The 19665-nt window shown below is 37.6% G+C and overlaps 1 protein-coding gene across 1 annotated transcript in view; it reads left to right on the forward strand.

Moving 5' to 3' along the window:
• The first annotated feature begins 1687 nt into the window (after window positions 1-1687).
• Window positions 1688-19665, forward strand: part of LOC111323787 (USP6 N-terminal-like protein) — a 19710-nt gene continuing 1732 nt past the window's right edge. Inside the window, exons 1-14 of the mRNA XM_022927215.2 lie at window positions 1688-2058; window positions 5295-5362; window positions 7373-7458; window positions 7856-7889; window positions 8548-8628; window positions 9956-10060; window positions 10179-10288; window positions 10464-10512; window positions 11362-11427; window positions 11725-11779; window positions 14204-14298; window positions 14790-14855; window positions 15716-15815; window positions 17491-18278. Of these exons, the coding sequence (XP_022782950.1) occupies window positions 2055-2058; window positions 5295-5362; window positions 7373-7458; window positions 7856-7889; window positions 8548-8628; window positions 9956-10060; window positions 10179-10288; window positions 10464-10512; window positions 11362-11427; window positions 11725-11779; window positions 14204-14298; window positions 14790-14855; window positions 15716-15815; window positions 17491-18278 (1707 nt within the window). The 5' untranslated portion in view covers window positions 1688-2054. The remainder of the gene's footprint in view (window positions 2059-5294; window positions 5363-7372; window positions 7459-7855; window positions 7890-8547; window positions 8629-9955; window positions 10061-10178; window positions 10289-10463; window positions 10513-11361; window positions 11428-11724; window positions 11780-14203; window positions 14299-14789; window positions 14856-15715; window positions 15816-17490; window positions 18279-19665) is intronic.

Consider the following 19665-nt stretch of genomic DNA (forward strand, 5'->3'; position numbering starts at 1 on the left):
GGACAAATTGAGTATCACTTGATTGAGATATTGGATAATTAGGATCGAATTCGAGTCTGAACAAATATCCTTAAAAATATTACAGACGATGACTGAATAATCACAGCAAGATTTCCAATATGGTTCAACGTTGCCTCAGAATTTAAAATATTCGACCGCTCCACAATCCTGATGCACTCATGATCCCGAGATCCCTCTTCGATGCTTCTAACCGCACGATTTATAGCTATCCGTACTCATAGCCGAAAACATTAAAGTTACACAACAGAGAATCCAATCAAAATTAAAAGCTCCGAGTTCCCCAGCCGCAGTTTGCAGTGGTAGACAAGTTTGCACATGTCAAATTTAATTATTGTGACTCACGTCATAGAAATATATCAGTGAATGAAAACTCTTAATTTGCAACCTTAACTACAATTTGAGACTATTTAAACTTTAAAAAAGGGAAGAGTCACGCAATGCGGAGTTATGGTAAAAACTGATTAGTCCAACTTTGTTGCGACTTCACCTGTAGCATCGAGAAATTTTTATTGTTTTCCAACAGAACTTGACTTGTTATTTCACTCTCCATTTGTGGCGTATGGCTTTCGCCGGACGGTGAGAATATTCAAATCATACGCAAGTCTTAAAGCGTTCTCAGTTATGAGCATTGTGAATGACGGCTGTGATTTTGTTATCATGATCGAATCACGGAAGTGTCAACGACAGCGCTGTACTGGGACCAAAACGATCATCCACCTCTCGGTGTATGTTAGGAATTTCAGAGTTCTTTTCGCTGCGCACTTGGAGCTCAATAATCTCTAATATAGATTAATTAGTCAGTAAATAGAAGAACAACGCATTTGATAACCTTCATATGCACATTTTGACCTTGAAAGAAGACTAGACGTTGACATCATTCATTTCAGTTTTTATGTTAATTTTTTTGTTTTTTTTTTGTTTTGACTGAGAGTCGCGGTGTCGGTCAGTACTGTGATTTCGATTTTCAGTCATGGCTGATATCCACAGAAGGTGGGCGATTTTAAAACTGGCTCACACAGAAAAAAGAAATGACTCGTGACTTTCTATCCGATCGATCGATAGATAGGGAAGTGACTTTCCCCTAGAACGAGTAAGTGCTGTCATTGGAATGACTGCGTTGAAAGACAGGGTAACCCGCCTAAACTACGAAGCCCATTTTTTCCATGACAAATCCTTATTTTCAAAGGCAAAGATACTAACTGTTTAGTTCAGGGATTCCACCAGACGCCACTTAGACTTCAACTGACAATGCTTAACTCGTTCAAACACTGTTAGAAATTGTATTGCTCAGCGACGAGGCTATGCCTCCTCAAAATAATATAACACTCACCTACCAGGTCTAGAATTAGAAAAGAGCTGACAAACTGAAGCGAGATCGCAACTTCGCAGCATACTGACAATATAGAGATATTCATTTGATCACTTAATTTTTTTTTTCCTTTTTTTTTTAGTTTTGTTTTTTTTTTTTTTTTGGTGTGAAAGTTTGCGGAAAAAGGGAAGGCGCAACCCCTTTACCCCTGTTCATAGCCAATAAAACTTGATGAGCGAAAAAAAAGTTGCAGCATGCAGAGTGAGTATCGTCAGGGACATGTTGATGAATGGTACTGGTTACGAGCACACAATGTATTCGAGAACGAGGCCGGCCTAAAGTCATGCGCAGCTCAGTCTTGCAAGATACACTTTCTATGCAAATACATTGAAATTTATGGCGAACGAGGGGAGGTTTCTCGCTGAATTATAACTCGTAGACGAGTTTGGTAGTCTAAAAATGCTTCATGTATCAAGGGAATTATTTCTACATACCGTACCAGCTTTACAGCAAGTTTTGAACCGGTGACTGCGACGAATTCGGGGATAATTTCCTTGTGGTGTCGAGGCTGTCGCAGTACAACTCCCTACTACGTTCTGTATTATACAGGAAACTGGCTGATCAACCCATAAACAGCAACCTTATGAACAGATTTGTGTGCTTATACCCGCATCGACTTTACAGTTATATTTTGATTTCGTGAATACAGCCATCGAGCGACAAAATGAGTAAGTTCCATTGTTAGATGTACATTTCATTTTTTCCGAATCGTCTTTCCTGAGTATCTTTCCTCGATGATTCACGCGTCTTCAAGCCTTTGGGCGGAAGAAGAGTCGGCGTTGTTTAGCAGTTTGTAACGTTAAAGCTTTTAGCGCGACAATGCTAGTCGTTTCTCCTATCAGTGCCCTTTTTCTAAAATTTTGAGTTGGAAGAAGTCAGTAGACAAATACCAGCGGAACCTTTTGTTTTCTTCAGTCGAAGGCGGCATGATTGCTTAACAAAATAACAGGCGTGGAATTCTGTCTCAAATATTATCACAGCTCTCGTGTTAATCCTTTGTTAGTGACAGTATATTACATAAATCTCCGCGATAGACTCATTCGATTTGCGTTATGCGTTGTTAGTTGAGGGAAATCATTGTAAACAGACATCATCCAGTACCGTTTGTGCCAGAGGAAGTCGTCACAGAGTATGCCCACGTGAATACAATTCGAAACCTTCAGTTTTTAAACTTCTGCTTATTTCTGAGCGGCATAAAGCACCTTTCAATTTCGCCCATGCAGGAGACAAGTGTGCGATGATACAATTTAAGCTGACGAGAGAATTCTCTATTGTTTTTGACGCTCCTCTAATCGAGTTTCTTCAGCTGCCTTTTTGACTTAGAAATGCCACCTAACAATTTGATTTAATTGAGTTCATATGCAGTTGTGTTAAGTAGAGGCTCGAATGATATCGGACGATTTGATTGTACAGGGCGATAAGGGTGACTGCTTTCAACGCTTGAAATCAATAATCTTATTTATGTTTTCTCAAGAAGTCGTAAGCTACGAGTTGTGATACGCAGTTCATTCAAACGTCTAATCACGAACAACGTGTTCATTTAACATTTTTATTGAAATGCACTGACAAAGTTACCTTTCATAATATTGTCTTCTCGCAGGAGTCTGTCGTTCTTCTTTCAATCTTTAAGATGAAGTCATCGCTATAATTAGCTGTTGTATATACATGAACACTATTAAGATAACTGAAAAATGTTAAACACAATCTGTGCTATCGTTTGTTGCCTAAGGCTAAAGTCGGTGAAGGCAAAGCAGTGGTAATTACAATTCAAACAGACTTTTTCATCAATCTTAGTGCTCACAGTTCATAATTACTCTTATGATAAGAAACGAAGTTTATCAAGCCCAGGCAAAGTTTTAGGAACAATCTAAAAATGGCGAAATTCCATCTCCTATACTACTCATCCCTATAAATAATCCTGTTCATAAACATATGTCAAAGACACACTTAAAGCATCTAAATGAGGATCCTAGTAGAGTGGCTACACCTTTTAAGGGCAGATATAGTGATAACACAGAGATTAACAAGAAACTTTATTATTCTGTAAGCATGAAGGGTGAAATTTGTTTAGCATTAGTAGAATATTTTAAAGATGAAGGAAAAAGTTACTAAAAATGTAGAAATACATCTTTTTGTGAGTCTCCATACAGCACAATTATTGGTAACGATGCAATGTTACAGCTTGTTTTCTTTAAAAATGAACTAATTTAATTTGTGATAACTAAATAAACAAGAATTTATCTTTATTTGCACAAACCTGTACTATGTTGAGGTTGTTGACTTAATGAGAAGTGCTCATATTTTAAAGAAACATGCGTATCTATATTCACTGAGCTATACAGACGTAAAGATCATTGACATGGTGTGAATCTCAGTAAACTTTACTTTCAGTTGATTGTAATTGGAAGATCCAGAAGTGTGATGCTGATGGTCCACTGATAAATAAACTTAAACAACAAAGTTACTTATAGAGTTTCAATGTTTACAACTGTGCACATGTGTATGTAAAGGTGTACTATATTTAAATTAATTGATGCGTAACTGTGCATTTCAGAAGTATTACATGTACTTTGGTAATAAAATTATCTCTTATATCATAATCATCTAAAAATGGAAAAAATTGCATTTAAAATTCTCTTTGATTGTGGAAACCCTTTTTGAAGACCCAGTTTTAGCAAAAAAATTGGCCTACTGAAAAGTTGTGTACTTATTTACCCATTGAGGAAAGATTACTCTTACATAATGCCCTTATTAAGCCGGTCATGATGTATGGTAGTATAGTTTGGACCTATTGTTCTAAGGAAGATCTTATGAGAGTGTTTCGGTTGCAGAAACGTGCAGCGCGTGTAATATTAGGTACAGGTATCAGATCAAGAACTGTGGAAAATTTTATGAAACTAAATTGGATCCCATTCTATGATGAAGTCAAGATAAGAAAGTGCGTGTTAATCTATAAGGCACTGCACGGGGAATCCCCTACGTATATTGAAAGTACTTTAACTACAAATCACTCCCTGCATGGTAGAGAGACCAGGCATGGCCAGTATAGCCTAATCTGTCCCAAGTATTGAAATACTACTGCGGCAGGAAGGTCTTTCCAAGTTAGTAGTATTAAATTATGGAATAGTCTTCCAAATGAGCTTAGGAAACAACGTAGCATCTCCTCTTTTAGGAATGATTTGATGAATTATTTTATAAATTCTTATAGAGACATTGATTCTTTTGAAGCTGTATATAATCTAGTTTTATTGTATTTATAATCTTTGAATAGTTACATTGCCCGACTAGTTCTATTTTTAATCTCTATGGCTTAGAATGTATTACTTACTAACTTTAGTTTTGAGGGCCACTGGTTTTATCAGCGCAAGCTGTTATGTGTATACCCTCTTTAAATAAAGTCAATTATTATTATTATTATTATTATTATTATTATTATTATGTTATAAGAAGTTTGGAAGATTTATAAGGGTTTGCTGATGTAATAATGATAATGATAATATAATAGTAATATGGAACCCAACAGGGCACACATGATCCCAGCTTGATGCATCAAGGGGCAATCAGAAAGAAAGCTACTGTACAAATTCAACGGACAGTTAGCAGATGTACCCCCAAATCAATCAGCTTCATTGTTACTATTATTGTGATCTACCCGATATGAAGCGTTTTGTCCATAAAGTTCATGTAGGTTAAAAAAATTAGCTATTTAGCATAGGAGTCTGAAATATTTTAAAAAGGAAAAACGAAAGATATTTGATACTAGGACATCATCAGGGTAAACAATGGTAAATTTTATCATGGTGATGACCCAGTGGAAAAAACATTTGATTTTTACTTTAAAAATATTTTAACCCTGTAAAAAGCTCAACTGCATAGCTTTTCACCATCAACTTTTTTTTTTCAGGCTTTTCATCTGAGATAGATGAAGATTATGAGAAAACAAGAAAGCACATTGTGGCAAAGTATGACAGAGTAAGTTATCCTGAAATATAAAATTCTGAGCACTGTATGGCATCATAGAATGTAATTTTTTTAAATTAATAATGAAGTGAACACGTCACTGTACAACATGACTTGTTTTCCAATGAAAGGAATTGTTGCTGGAAGGAGAATGAACGATCAAAAATGAGATATTCGAATGCAGGAAATGTACATTAACCCATTAAGGTCCAAAGCCCTCAGCCCAGACCACCCCTGAAAATCCAGACAAAATGGCTGTCCAATTAAAAAAAACCACATGGTCCAAACAAATTTACCATTTTATGTCTTGGTTTTACTCTTCAGCAGTGAAACTTTAAAACATGATTGCCAATACAATAAAGAATTACTTAAACTGCTTAAATACTGAAGATGTATGTTATGCTTTTTTAAAAAAAATATTAAAGTATGGACATCAAGTAAACAAAGTGACCATCGCTGTACTACCTACTATGTACAAGGAAATGAAAACATCTTAAAACCACAGTAAGTCTCAATTGCTGCTCTTAACTCAGCAGAAATGCAAACAAAAAGAATTAGTCAAAAACATTTTGCATTAAAACAGGCCATCTCACGGGTAAGAGAGTGAAATTCGTAAGTTTTCTTGCACAGATCAAATTTGAATTTACCGCCAGTGCTGACATCAGTGAACGTCACGAGGTAAAAAAAACTAGAAGTTACGAGTTAAGCTTACACAGACCTGGCAGTAAATCATCTATGGAAGTATTGAAGAATGAAATAACTATCGATTGAATAGAACCCTTTCAGTTAGAGACTACGAACAAAGCTTAGATTATACCAAACAAAGAAAGTTGTTTTTATCTTTGACCAGTTCACGACTTGCAAAGTGAAGGTGAAATGAAATTGGGCTTTACGGCCTAATACAGCGCTCCAAAGAACGAAAAAAAAACAAGGTACAATTTAAGATCAAAGGTTAAGTGTTTTTTAAGAGTTAATTTCCTTCGTGCTATTTTGAAAAGCAGGAGAGTTCGCCACGCATTTGCTGACATAATGCAATGCAACGCCGCATTGCTCACAAGCATATGTTTCGAAGGCGCGTCTATCACTTTGCTTTCTCCCATCGTCGATGAAAAGATTAAGGAAATCTTTCGATGTTGCACCCTCGCCCAGATCTTTCGTTGGGCCATGAGGAAATTATGGTAAACTCTTCGATGTCAATTTCACTCAATGTGTTTGACCAATGAACCCCAAAGGCATATCTTCGTTGTCGCTATCTACTTCATCGTCTTCTTCTTCTTTGCTAGCAAAAATATGGACATCGGAGTTTGTTCCCCCTTAGCGCTTGCCGAAATCAAAGATCTACCCGATTTCTCCATCAACATCACGCAGATTTTTCTTGTAGCCTTCTCTGCCGTTCCTGTCGATTTTCAGCCACTTCGAGAGAGAAAAACCAGGAAAGATTTCTTCTTCTTCATCGGAAGAACGCGAAGTATCGTCAAATCCGCGAGAAGCCACGCTAAAATACTGAATGCTATTTTCAAAAATTCGCTAAAAATCACACACGAATCGCTGAATGAAAAACATAACATCAAATGAAAGGTTAATTTATGCAGGTCACGTTCAGTTATATTTCAATACCCAGGGGACTACGGTTTCTTAGCTACAGCCAATAAAAACGAGTCATATCTGACAGGGCGCATGAGGGCGCACTGGATTTTCAGAGGGGTTTTATTTCCGGGCGCATGAGGGCGCACTGGACGTTAATGGGTTAAGGTAGCACTTGTTCATGTACATGTATATAAATTGCATTCCTACACTCTTTAATTTTTACTCTTTCCTTCAAGTGAAATTGATTTTATATCTCACTGTCCTTTCAGATTCTGAAAGAAATATCTGAGTTTTTATTTTGTTATTTGTCACACTTGTATGATAGAGTTCTATTTTCAAAGTATTCAGGTTTTTCTGCTATTTAGAAATACTACATGAAAAGTACAGTATTGATAACATTTGAAAAGTTGATTATTGCTACTCGTCAATTTTAAGGGTTATGATGAAAATGCTGAAATTGATGACTGGGAGGATGCAAACTTCTTTGTGTACAAAGTTACTGATAGATACGGATTTCTTCAGTAAGTACCTATTCACATGTACTCTTTGAATTTTGTTTGCTTCAGCATATTCTAATCCCACATTTATTTTATGGTATAAAGTTAGTGAAGTTAGGTGCATATGTGTACATGTGCACAATTGTTTGATGCAAGTTTAATGTAAGGTGTAGCAAACCTTGTTGCTTTGGAAATGTAGGTATAACTGCTGTACGTTTTCCAGAAAACATCTGCATGGTACAGTGTATTAAGACAAGCACAGTATGAAGACGACATGCTTGGTATTGTGTGAATGTGGCTGACACATTCTCAAGTGTATGCACCATTTAACAATTATATGCAGATGGCATCTGTATTTTGTGTATATTCTTGTCATGGTTTTGTCAATATTCAATTGGTAAAAATTTCTTTTATATTGCAGCAAAAATGACCTCCCTGAAGGCCGAGACGATAAGGTACTCATAATCTTAGGGATGCACATACTGACTGTTTGCATGTAAGATAAGAGTTCCACTAGGTAGATGTGTGGTCCATTATCACCTGTTGTTATTAAGCCAGCAGCATGTGAGCAATAGTAAGTGAATCCTGTGTTCTGATTGGCTACCTGAACACATCTTGCCTGCTCAGAATCACCCACCTTGATCCTGTGCTAGAAAAAGATTGCATGGAGTGGACTTACAAAGTTCATATTTTTTGGGAGAATGACAGCAATGAAGTCACAAAAAAGGGATGAACAAAGAACACAAAGAAATCGGTAAACAGTGCTATAGAAACAGTTCGATTCATTATATAAACACCAATGAAGTTCCAGGTGAGCTTTCGCATGAAACATGATATCTTCACACGTGAAAATAACAACTGTCACTGTGGTTACATAATGAATTGTGCCTTTCATATCAAAAGTAAAAATGGTTTGGTTTTTCATGTGTGTTTATATAATAAATGGAATATTGCATGGCCCCTTGAAGATACAAAATTTCTCTTCTCATGTTGAAAAGTACTTTAGCACTCGAAGGGAAATTTCACATCTACTATCCTCTATATATTTTGTATACAAATAAATGTATGTGTGTTTTTTAAAAACCTGCAGTTAACTCACAATACACTTTACAGCTTTTAGCATTAGAGCGTGATAGAGTTCAAAAATGGGTCAAGATGGTAAAGAACTGGGACAAATACATACAGGGGGAAAAGGTAAAAGATTGATTGCTGCTTTATTATTTACTTAAGATTGGACCTTAGTAATATAATTTGCAATGCTTTGAAATTTCTCACATTTAGAAGCCATGCATATAATAAGGTTATTAAATATACTTATTTTAACTTAGTTAATGACTAGGAGCTAGTTGTAGCTGTTCTGTAGTTGTGTGGCGTTAGCGTGGCATTGGCATGGCTTGGCATTGATTAGTGTATTATGGAAAGTTGGCATAATTATATCCTACGCATGGCATTTACCTCTCTGTTCTAGGTGTGTTGCAGGCAACTTCTGGCACACTTGTGGTCAGCGGTTACCTGTTGCATTCTTATGTGTGCACTGTTGCATGTGCTCGTAGTTCTACTGTGCTTAGTACTTGAGGCATTCTGGTTTACTTTGAAGAATTTTTTTTTAACCTTTCCATTGAACTCCTGGTTCATTGTGACAGGTGCTTGGGCTGAGGCTGGGTGTAGCATGCAGGGCTCATGGCTGAGTTGTGGCTAGGGTAGGCTTTTGGGTTGTTCTTGCTACCTGGGTTTGGGGTCAGCAGCTCCAGCCCCTTGGTTCCTCGGCACCCAACCTCCAGCCCCTAGGTTCCTAGGCACCCAACCTTCAGCCCCTAGGTTCCTTGGCACCCAACCTCCAGCCCCTAGGTTCCTAGGCACCCAACCTCCAGCCCCTAGGTTCCTAGGCACCCAACCTCCAGCCCCTAGGTTCCTAGGCACCCAACCTCAGGCCCCTAGGTTCCTAGGCACCCAACCTCCAGCCCCTAGGTTCCTAGGCACCCAATCTCCAGCCCCTAGGTTCCTAGGCACCCAACCTCCAGCCCCTAGGTTCCTAGGCACCCAAACTCCAGCCCCTAGGTTCCTAGGCACCCAACCTCCAGCCCCTAGGTTCCTAGGCACCCAACCTCCATATGCAATGCAGGCATTAATAAATAATCACTAGCACTGATAGTTTATTTAACTATTAGTAAATTGATCAATTAGTGTAAGTTTTTTTTATGGATCCTTGCTAATTACCTGATATTAATTTTTGTTAAATTGATAACAATAAATGGCTATTAACACTTTTAACTTATGGGCAACATTTTTGTGGCATACTGTCTATTCTCTTAAACAGTCAAAGGATTCTTTTTATGTTGCAAAGAAATGTATTCATTGATCTCCCAGCTGATGACAATGGAAAAAGTCTCTTTATTACAGAAAATGCCTTCCCTCTCAGAATCTATAGTTGTATTTTACACAGCTCTTTCATACACAACTTTTAATGTTTGATTTGTAAATTTATACTCTTGTATTTAACTTATCAGTAAATGTTTTTCAGCTAAGGAGACGCATCTACAAAGGAATTCCAAATTCTATGAGAGGAGAAACTTGGAAAAAACTTCTCGGAGTTGAAAGCGTTCCAAACAGGACCACCGTGTATGAGGTACATGTATCAACAGTATATTATTTGCAGATGTAGCACTGGTTTTGTGGGTATTTCCACCACCTGTGGAATGTTATTTGCATTGTATTGATAACAATGAATTTATTTATTTTTCTAGTCCATGAAAAGGATTGCCAGAGCTCAGTCTCCAGACATTCGGCAGATTGACTTAGATGTCAACAGAACGTACAGAGATCACATCATGTTTAGAGATAGATATGGCATCAAGTAAGAACACTGAAGCATTTGTTATCCTGAGGATTTTATATAATTCGTGCGCATGATAGCAGCTAGAGTACTGAACTGAAATAGAAATGTTCTATTTCAAGAACTGCTTGGTACATTTTTCATTCAATTTTAACTGCATGCAATTAATGTTTGTGCTTACTTTCTCATCTTATAGACAGCAAGCCCTGTTTCATGTTCTTGCTGCATATTCCATGTATAATGTGGTAAGCCTCAGTATATTGAGATAGAATAAATATATGAAAATCATATATTTGGAACTGCGGTATTTGATACGTATGATGCACGGTCCTCACAGTAGATAGCGCTATTTAAGCAATAGCGAAAATCAGACCTGAAAAAAATCAGGCCTGTACGGGACTCGAACCACTGACCTCTGCGATACTAGTGCAGCACTCTTACCAATTGAGCTAACAAGCCAACTGAGAGCAGGCCGTTAAGTTGATTCGTAATGAACCCGTGAAAGTGATAAATGAGATAGAATAAATATATGAAAATCATATATTTGGAACTGCGGTATTTGATACGTATGATGCACGATCCTCGCAGTAGATAGCGCTATTTAAGCAATAGCGAAAATCAAACCTGAAAAAAATCAGGCCTGTACGGCCTGCTCTCAGTTGGCTTGTTAGCTCAATTGGTAAGAGCGCTGCACTAGTATTGCAGAGGTCAGTGGTTCGAGTCCCGTACAGGCCTGATTTTTTTCAGGTCTGATTTTCGCTATTGCTTAAATAGCGCTATCTACTGCGAGGATCGTGCATCATACACCTCAGTATATTGTAGAATAGCTTTCAAGGAATTTCACGTAACTAGAATTTCCAAGTTTAAAATTGTCCCCTACTAAATACTCGGTAATCTGGTTTCTCTTGTTTTAAGTGAACATGGTATTTGTGACCTCAATATCTAATAATACTCTCTGACAAGAACAAAAAAGCAACCATGTATCACAGCAAACACAAACTTCATAAAAACTGGAAACTTTGAATGGTCAGCATCAATCTATTTTGTTCCTGGTACGAACCATTGATTGATTACATGTACATTTGGTGTTGTAGGAGGTAGGTTACTGTCAAGGCATGAGTGGAATAGCTGCCTTGCTGTTAATGTATCTTAATGAAGAGGTAAGTGCTCTTGCTTTCTTGATTGTGTGCTTGTTATAAGTGACATTTTGCAAACTTGAGCCTTAGTACTGTAGGTTAACGTACGTAACAAGTCATGTACTGTATGGAGAGATCAATGGAAGAAATGCTTTTTGTAAATGGGGGAAGTATTGTGGCCAAAAGGTTTTTGTAGTTTTTTTTTTTATTAAATGTACAATTTTGTAGTTTTTGTCAATAAAAATATTTTTTATCCAGAGGTAGTGTTTTTAAAGAATAGGTCCAACTCTGTGGTACAATGCATTTTCTTATTTCTTTTAGGATGCCTTTTGGGCTTTGTCTGCACTCCTCACTGACAGGAAACATGCCATGCATGGTGGGTAATCATCAAACTTTTACCTCACTTGCTAATCTTGGAAAAAAAAACTATGGGTTACTAACATGTAACTAACATTTATGTAGAACACTTTGCACATAAATGTTCCTAAGCTATGAGAGGAAGGAAGGCAGTAGAGGAGGTCCCTGGAAGTTAAATTCATTTAGATGTACAATGTAGTGAGCACTACATGAGTATTTAACTTAACTTAATGCTGCCTTTCTATAACATCAAGAAATGGTTTAGGTATTCTAGTCTTCTCAGATAGGGACGAATAAAATAATGGAGGTCCCATCTCCTCCAGGGTTAGGGGTAGGAGATGTTAATTTCCCGCGCATGAGATTACTGTGTGATGGATGTCCTTCCCCTGGGGTGGGATGGGTGGGTTGTTGTCTTGCATTTCATATATGAGCCTCTGGCTCGGGCAATATGGGTAACCATGCCCCATGTAAAGACATTAAAGTTTGATTACTATTACTATTTACTATTACTATTTACTTTTTTGAGTTATGGTAACGGTACAGTGTATCTTGGTACAGGGTCCTGGAATATCTCAAAAGTCCTGAGCCCAGTTGTTCGAAGGCCGATTAGCACTAACCCAGGGTGAAATCTTAATCCAGGTCTCTATATTTCTCTGATAAAAAGACGTTTTGGGATAATTTTCCCAATTTATTTCAAGGCATTTAATCATCAAATTGTAGACAAATGGAATCAAGGTGAATTTTCTTTTAAAGCTTTCAGATCTGAAATCAAATTTCACACTAACCCTGGGTTATCTTAACCTACTTTTGAACAACCCAGCCCTGGAATTTTATTTTGTCATTTTGCCAGGACTGGTTAGTCTTGGGAAAAGATTGCAGGTCCTGGAATGTCCTGAAAATCTGCGTAAATAAAGCAATAAAGCTTTAGAATTCACATTATAAGAAATGTATGTAGGCTGTAAGGAGAATTGATTTTGAAGTCGTGGGAATGAAAAGAGTTTAAGGTGAAATTTGGAGTCCTGGAAAAACCAATTTGAGCCCTGGAAAGATGGTTGAAAAATGTTGAAATTTGTTTCTAAGAAAGGGTATGAACCTTGTCAGTAATGTGTAGACCCAGTGAACCTTTAACTTTCAGCTTATCTTGATTAAAATTAGAAGTCTCCTGTTTGATATACTAGGGAGTGCATGGCAGTCAGCTGCAAGAATTACATGCCCTTATCGGGATCTTAGGGGTTGACCCTCTAACCCTTAAGAGTAACCTGCATCTTATTTCTCCCTCCAATATCACACATGAGAATTGAGGAAATGATCACCAACTACTGTATTTACTTGTGTATAAGTTGACCCTTTATGACCAGAAAATCAGCCCAAAAACTCACCCTTGACTTACAATTGAGTCATACACAAAGACCTGACCCAAGCAATCCAAGAAATTAGCATAATGATTGCTAGAAGTCCATTAGGAAAAGTGAGGTTATAAAACTAGTTCCAATTCTGTTCGAGTTTTGTCTGTTTTCAGTGCATTCTGCATCAACAAAGAAGTTTGAAATGATGAATTTTAAGTGACTTAAACACAGTTTCACTGCTGTTTATTGTGCAGAATATTCGTTCTCATTGAATGATAGTACAGAAGTTTATTGACCTAGCAAATGCTGTTGTCATGTGGTCTTGTTTGTTACGTGCGATCCTTCAAAGCTCTTCAGTGTAGCTGTGTACCACTAAATTTCCTTTCAAACTCAAAATTAAGATGAAGGTTAGTTAAAAGCAAGAAGATTTCATCTTCAATGCAATTTAAAGATATGGCAAATTACTTCTCTAGGAAGGTGAAGTGCTCATGTATGCTTATAAAAAAAAAATTGTTGTGGTGATATAAACAAGTGCTATTAAACTTTGCAGCACACTGTTACCTTTTGCTCTTCAGTTTTTTTTTTTTTCATTACTTCAACGTGTTTTCGACACGTTCTCAGAAATAAGAAATTAACCTTTTGGGAAATTTCTATTGGTCTGAACTTTACTTCTTTACTAGTAAGAAATGATAAAAATCTGATTTTTGACCTTGAAAATGGGGGGTCGACTTGTACACGAGTTGGACTTATACATGAGTAAATAAAGTAAAGAAACTTTTGACTGCTAAGAAATATTTGAAGATGTTGGTCAGTTTGAATGGTGCCAATATCATTTTGTGCCTGATGTATGAAAAAAAATATGAAGCAAGATCTTGCTATTTACCCTTTACACCCTAATATCAGTATGGGTATTCTCCATACCTTCTCTGTAGATTTCCTAAGGTGCTGACAAGGAGGGTTTGGCTAAGAATGTAGTTAATTCTTCTTTGCTTTGCCTTGTCTTTTTGAGTGCTGCATACTTGATTGGTTGGAACTCTATTGTACCTCTGACTACTGTAAGTTGTAAAGTAAATTTTGTTATAATTTTCCTATTGAAGGTTTTTTTGTACCTGGCTTTCCAAAGCTGATAAGATTTCAAGAGCACCATGATAAGATTTTAAGGAAACTTTTGTCAAGACTTCACAAGAACTTGGTAAGTTCTTATCTTAATTAGGATGAATGGCACATTTTTATTATACATATTAGAAATAAAATTCATTCTGAAGGACTGAATATTTTGATTTTGAAAGCTTGAATTCATTTCACATTTCCCAATTGTCATCTGGGAATTTTAAGTCAAGGCAGTTTCTTGATTCAGTGAACTGTGAGTAACTTAGGTACATGTACTTGTCACTGTAAGATGAGCATTGATGATTGATAATGCTCCAGTGGGTTTTTTTTTTTTTAATTACCATTTTTTGTATGTTTATAAGAACACTGAATATAATACATGTAGTTCACAGATTAGCTCTTTCTTACTCCAGCGGATTTTTTGATTGAATTACTATTTTTTTATATAGTTATAAGAACACTGTGTATAATACATTGTAATTCCCAGAGTAGCTCTTTCTTGTATACATCAGTTTCCTTTGTTTGTCACTTTTGTTTCACTGTTGCATTTACTTACTTTGCCCTTTCTTCTAGGAAAGAGAAGGTTGTTATTCAACTCTTTATACTCTAAAATGGTTTATGCAGTGCTTTCTGGACAGGGTATGCCATAGTGCTGTTACTTGTATATAATTATACTTGCAAAAATATTCAGAATTTTTTATACTGAATGCTGTACTTTGTATAAAGAGGATTACATGCGAATAATGAACTGAAAGTATTGTGGCAGAAATAAGACAGGAAGAACAATAATAACCAGTTTACGTATGATGCACGATCCTTCGCAGTAGATAGTGCTATTTATGCAATAGCGAAAATCAGACCTGAAAAAAAAAAAAAAAAAAGTTTATTTACCCATTACACAAATTTTTTTTTTTTCCGGTCTGATTTTCGCTATGGCATAAATAGCGCTATCTACTGCGAAGGATCGTGCATCATACGTGTTTAATACCGCAGTTCAAAATATATGAACTTCATATATTCATTGTATCTGAAATAACCAGTTTCTTCGCGATATGCTGTGTGATGTTACAGGAATTTTTTTCTAGATTAAGGTCAAGATTAAAGCATAATGCATTTGTTTGTGGTCTTTTTGGAGCACTTTAATGAGAGTTAAGGCCTGGATCAGTATTGTTATTTGTTTGTGGTCTTTTTGGAGCACTTTAATGAGAGTTAAGGCTTGGATCAGTATTGTTATTTGTTTGTGGTCTTTTGGAGCACTTTAATGAGAGTTAAGGCCTCGATCAGTATTGTTATTTTTAGAAGAAATGTGTCTGTTATTGTGAATTCTAAAGATCTGAAAATATCTTCAGAAATTACGGTTAAGGATAGACTCATTTTGTGGACTCTTGGGTTTTAGCTTACTGTTGTTTCGTTTCATTTTGAATATCTTTCGCATGTCATCATGTTAGAAGGAAAAAAATTACTTCATTGAAAGAGTCCTTTTTGACTTGAATTTTCAGGTTCCATTTACATTAACACTAAGATTGTGGGACATATTCATGTTGGAAGGGGACCGACTGTTGACTGCCATGGCCTACAACATCATGAAAATGCACAGAAGTAAGTTAAGATGAATAAGTGGATGCATTTAGTTACTTGCTGTCTAGCTGACTGGTTAGTTGACTGACGAAGGATTTTTGACGACCAGACTGACTGCTTAACTGAAGTCTAAACCAAGTTTTTCATCGAGTGATTTGTTGATGGACGGAAACATTTTGAATATCGTGGCTATTGGATAATTTTTACCGCCTTTATTGAAGTCGAACCTCGATTATCCGGACTCGTCAAGACCTCGGTGAATAGTCCAGATAATAGAGAGTTCGGATAATCGAAAATATGAATATTTATGGGATACGAATGTAAACAAAAGTATACAGCAAAGAAAACATCATTTTAATTGTGAAATCTACACAGCCTGTATGTATTTACACTGAATAAAAACTTTCAGTTCAGGTATTTACAAAGGTCTAAAATGTTCAACCACGTTTGTTTGCTTCAAAGACTTGTAGCTTCATTGCATTGCGAAGTCCATCATTCGTGTCAGGGGCATTAACTGCGCATGCAGTGTCAATATCGTTCTGTGATTCCATCCACCGCCGACGAGTATTTTTTGAAACATTGCGCTGCCTCTTTAATCAATACTAGTTTCTCGTCCTCGCCCTCATCTTCTTCATCGCTACATACACTTTCGCTTTCCGACGAATCTCCGACAACGGTGGCTAAAATCTCTTCATCAGACATTTGCGGTGAATTCGGGAGCTCGTTTTCCAATTAAGCCAGTCTTTCACATCGCGAGCATTAGGCATTTCCTCATTGTCAAGTTGCTGCTGTACATGTTCCAACATTTCGACCATGGACTCAGCAATATTATCCTCTCTGAATACGGGCTGTGAATTTGACTCGATATTGAAAAGCGCACAGGATAGTACGCTGTTTCAAGAGTCTTTTGAAAGGATTATCGGGCTTTTTGCGACTTTGAGTTTTCACGATCACAACTAATTAATAATCATGGGAAAATTGGGACCAGAGATAAAAATCAGGTTAATCGAATAGTCCGGATAATCGAGGTTCGACTGTATTAGTAAATTTTTAGAACCCTGAATACCATTTTGTACTGTACTGGATACTCACAACATGTATAATGTGTGCTACACCATTAGTTTACACCATTAGTTTACACCATTAGTTTACACCATCAGGAAATGAGTGGCTGTTTCTGGAGTATAATCGTTAATTCTTAAAGTGATGATTTTGCCGAGTGAATCGGTGATTTGTGCATGTACATGTTAAGACACCTGCAGACGTAGATTTGAATAGTGTTGGAGTAGTTGAGGATATATAAACGAGTTCAACAGGATTTGAATCTTTGTTTTTGCGATCCTGCTACGATGCTCTTATGAACTCTGCAGTAGACTTCCTCCTCACAAGACTTCTGATGCCTGTCATTTGTAGCCTGTGAGAGGTCCTAATTATCTGCGCTGAAGAACGTGCTTTTCTCACGGGAAGACTTGAGACGAGTCGGAGAGAGGTTTGTAGGGGGTCTGGGGGCGACTCTGGGACCCTCATTTTTGGTAAGGGCTTATGCTTTCCCGTTGGCGAAGAAAAGCTTGTGCTGAAGCGCTAATAGGGCTGGCCTGCTCGCGAGCTAACTTATTTCATAAAAGAAACTATATGAGCACATATCCGTTCCAGGCACAGTGTATGGTAAGGTTTACTCAGCTTTGTTTCTTTACAGAAATTTTCATAAAAATGGGCCTCGAGGAAGTCGTGCAGTTCCTACAAGAGAAAATGCATGCGTATAATTACGACGACGATGAAGTAGTCGAGTTGCTCCAGGCTGCGATGTTCGAGTTGAAACGTTTGGGACTGGACACTCCACCGGCGCCCTCTAGGGCGGAATTCCCGTCACTCCCTCCGGGCACAGCATTAAAACGAGGCGTTTTCCAAACAGCGTCTGCGCGCGCACGCAAGAACAAAGAAAAAGATAAAATTATCCGCGTGCCTATGGACAGGCCTCCTTCTCCAGTCTCTCCCGAAATATCACCTCTTCGTGGGGTTCCGACGAATTTGTCGCATTCACCGCCATCTCATATGAATCGTAGCGAGACTTCTGTTTCGACATTTCCCGGTACTCCAACGGAGTACCGAAGTGAAGCATCGGTATCAACGATAATAGAAATCAAGCGATACCCTCAACTACCGGCAAGTTACCGAGGAGACTTGAATAATCAGCGCACAACGCACGACGACCCTCGATGGTTAGATCATCGGAAGAGCGATGGACATGAGGTGGAGATCTTGCGGTACAAACCACCAGATGGACGTATAGTGTATCATTCCGAGAGCGTTCTCCCCTCTTCCGACAGCGCTACGGACGGCAGCATGCGGAGGCGAAGAGTTAACGAAGGTTCTTACAACTCAATGTCAACATTTCGGCCAATCAATGGAGACATGGACGCGCTTGCGATGGCTTCCAAGCCCGGCGGATCACCTGTTTGGAAACATCACTCGAACGAACACCAGGTCACTTTAACTTTAGTTTAAGCTAGCTTAACAGGGACAAGCAATATCTTATGCTGCTTCTGTGAATGATGCTCGTCAATCGCTCACAAAACAGTAGATAACATGAGTGATCCATAATTCAATAGAGCTCCTTGTGCACGTACACAGCTAATGTGGGAAAGGTGCAGTATTAACCCTCTAATTCCCAGACGTGATAAGCATTAAATTCTCCCAACAATTTCTATTCATTATCCAGTGAACTAGTGAAGAGAATAGACAAACTAATCAGCTGGAGGTTGTTACCCTAACAATACTCCAAATTCTCTTTAATGATTGGCAAGGAAATGAATGATCTTTAGAAGGGAGAGTTACCAACCACATCTTGGGAGTTAAAGGGCAATGAACCAATAGGGCAGTACAGTTCAGGGGACCCTAGAAAGTAGAGTACGTAGGTTTTGAATTATGGGGCCAACAGGGGATTAGCAAGTAGGTCGCGCTTAATCAGGTCTGAATTTCTAAATGGATAATCAAAGGCATGGCCTTGAAGAATCGAACACGGAAATATTTAGATGTGAAAACATCAATTCTCTTTTGTAAGTATGATCTTAGGACTTTCTTAGAAAATCACAGGTCGCCAAAAGTTCGCCTAATGCATGTGTAATCCGAAAAGAGTCATATTAGTAAGGCTTTGCTTACTCAGTTTTCTCAGGAGGCCAAGTTGCAATTCCACGACGGAGTAGACAACTGCTTGTTTCACATTTGCATTGTTTATCAGGAAGTGAGGATAAGGATGTGGGTTCAAATGTCTTAATTTGCATATTTTTAGCATACAGTGTTATCTTGGATGCACAGTAAAATTGACGAAATTATAGCTGCAAGGAATACTAGCCCTTCGGTGAATTTTATCAGCGTCAAATATTTAACTTGGCAAGGTTCGGAACACTTTGGATGTACACAGTATAATTCCTGTGAAATTATTTCGAGTTAGGTGGGCAGTACGGCTTCTGTTGAATGCATAGTATTATGCAGAGAGCATTTATTTTAGTTTCAATCGAGAATTAATTGGAGTATTACGCAATGGATTTTTGTAGCTATAGTAAAAGCGAATTTAAGGAAGTTCAACAGATATTGTATTTAAAGAAATTTCTGTAGGCCGTTTTCCGGAGACACTCTTGGTGTGAAAAAAAAAACGTTTGTCTTTTATTTTTAATATTTACATCTCTCTGCGAATGCCTGGAATAGAAATGGCTATCACTTATGTTTATACTTTCCAAACGGGATTAAACAATTTTCAGTTTCGAATGTAACAATTGCTTGTCATCGACCTTTTTTTCTTTGCGGACTTCCCTTTTTTTTAAGGACTTGAAATCCTTTGAACGATGTTACGGATTTACTTGAAATATCTGTG

Source organism: Stylophora pistillata, chromosome 1 (genome assembly GCF_964205215.1).
Source record: "Stylophora pistillata chromosome 1, jaStyPist1.2, whole genome shotgun sequence".
Lineage (NCBI taxonomy): Eukaryota > Metazoa > Cnidaria > Anthozoa > Scleractinia > Pocilloporidae > Stylophora > Stylophora pistillata.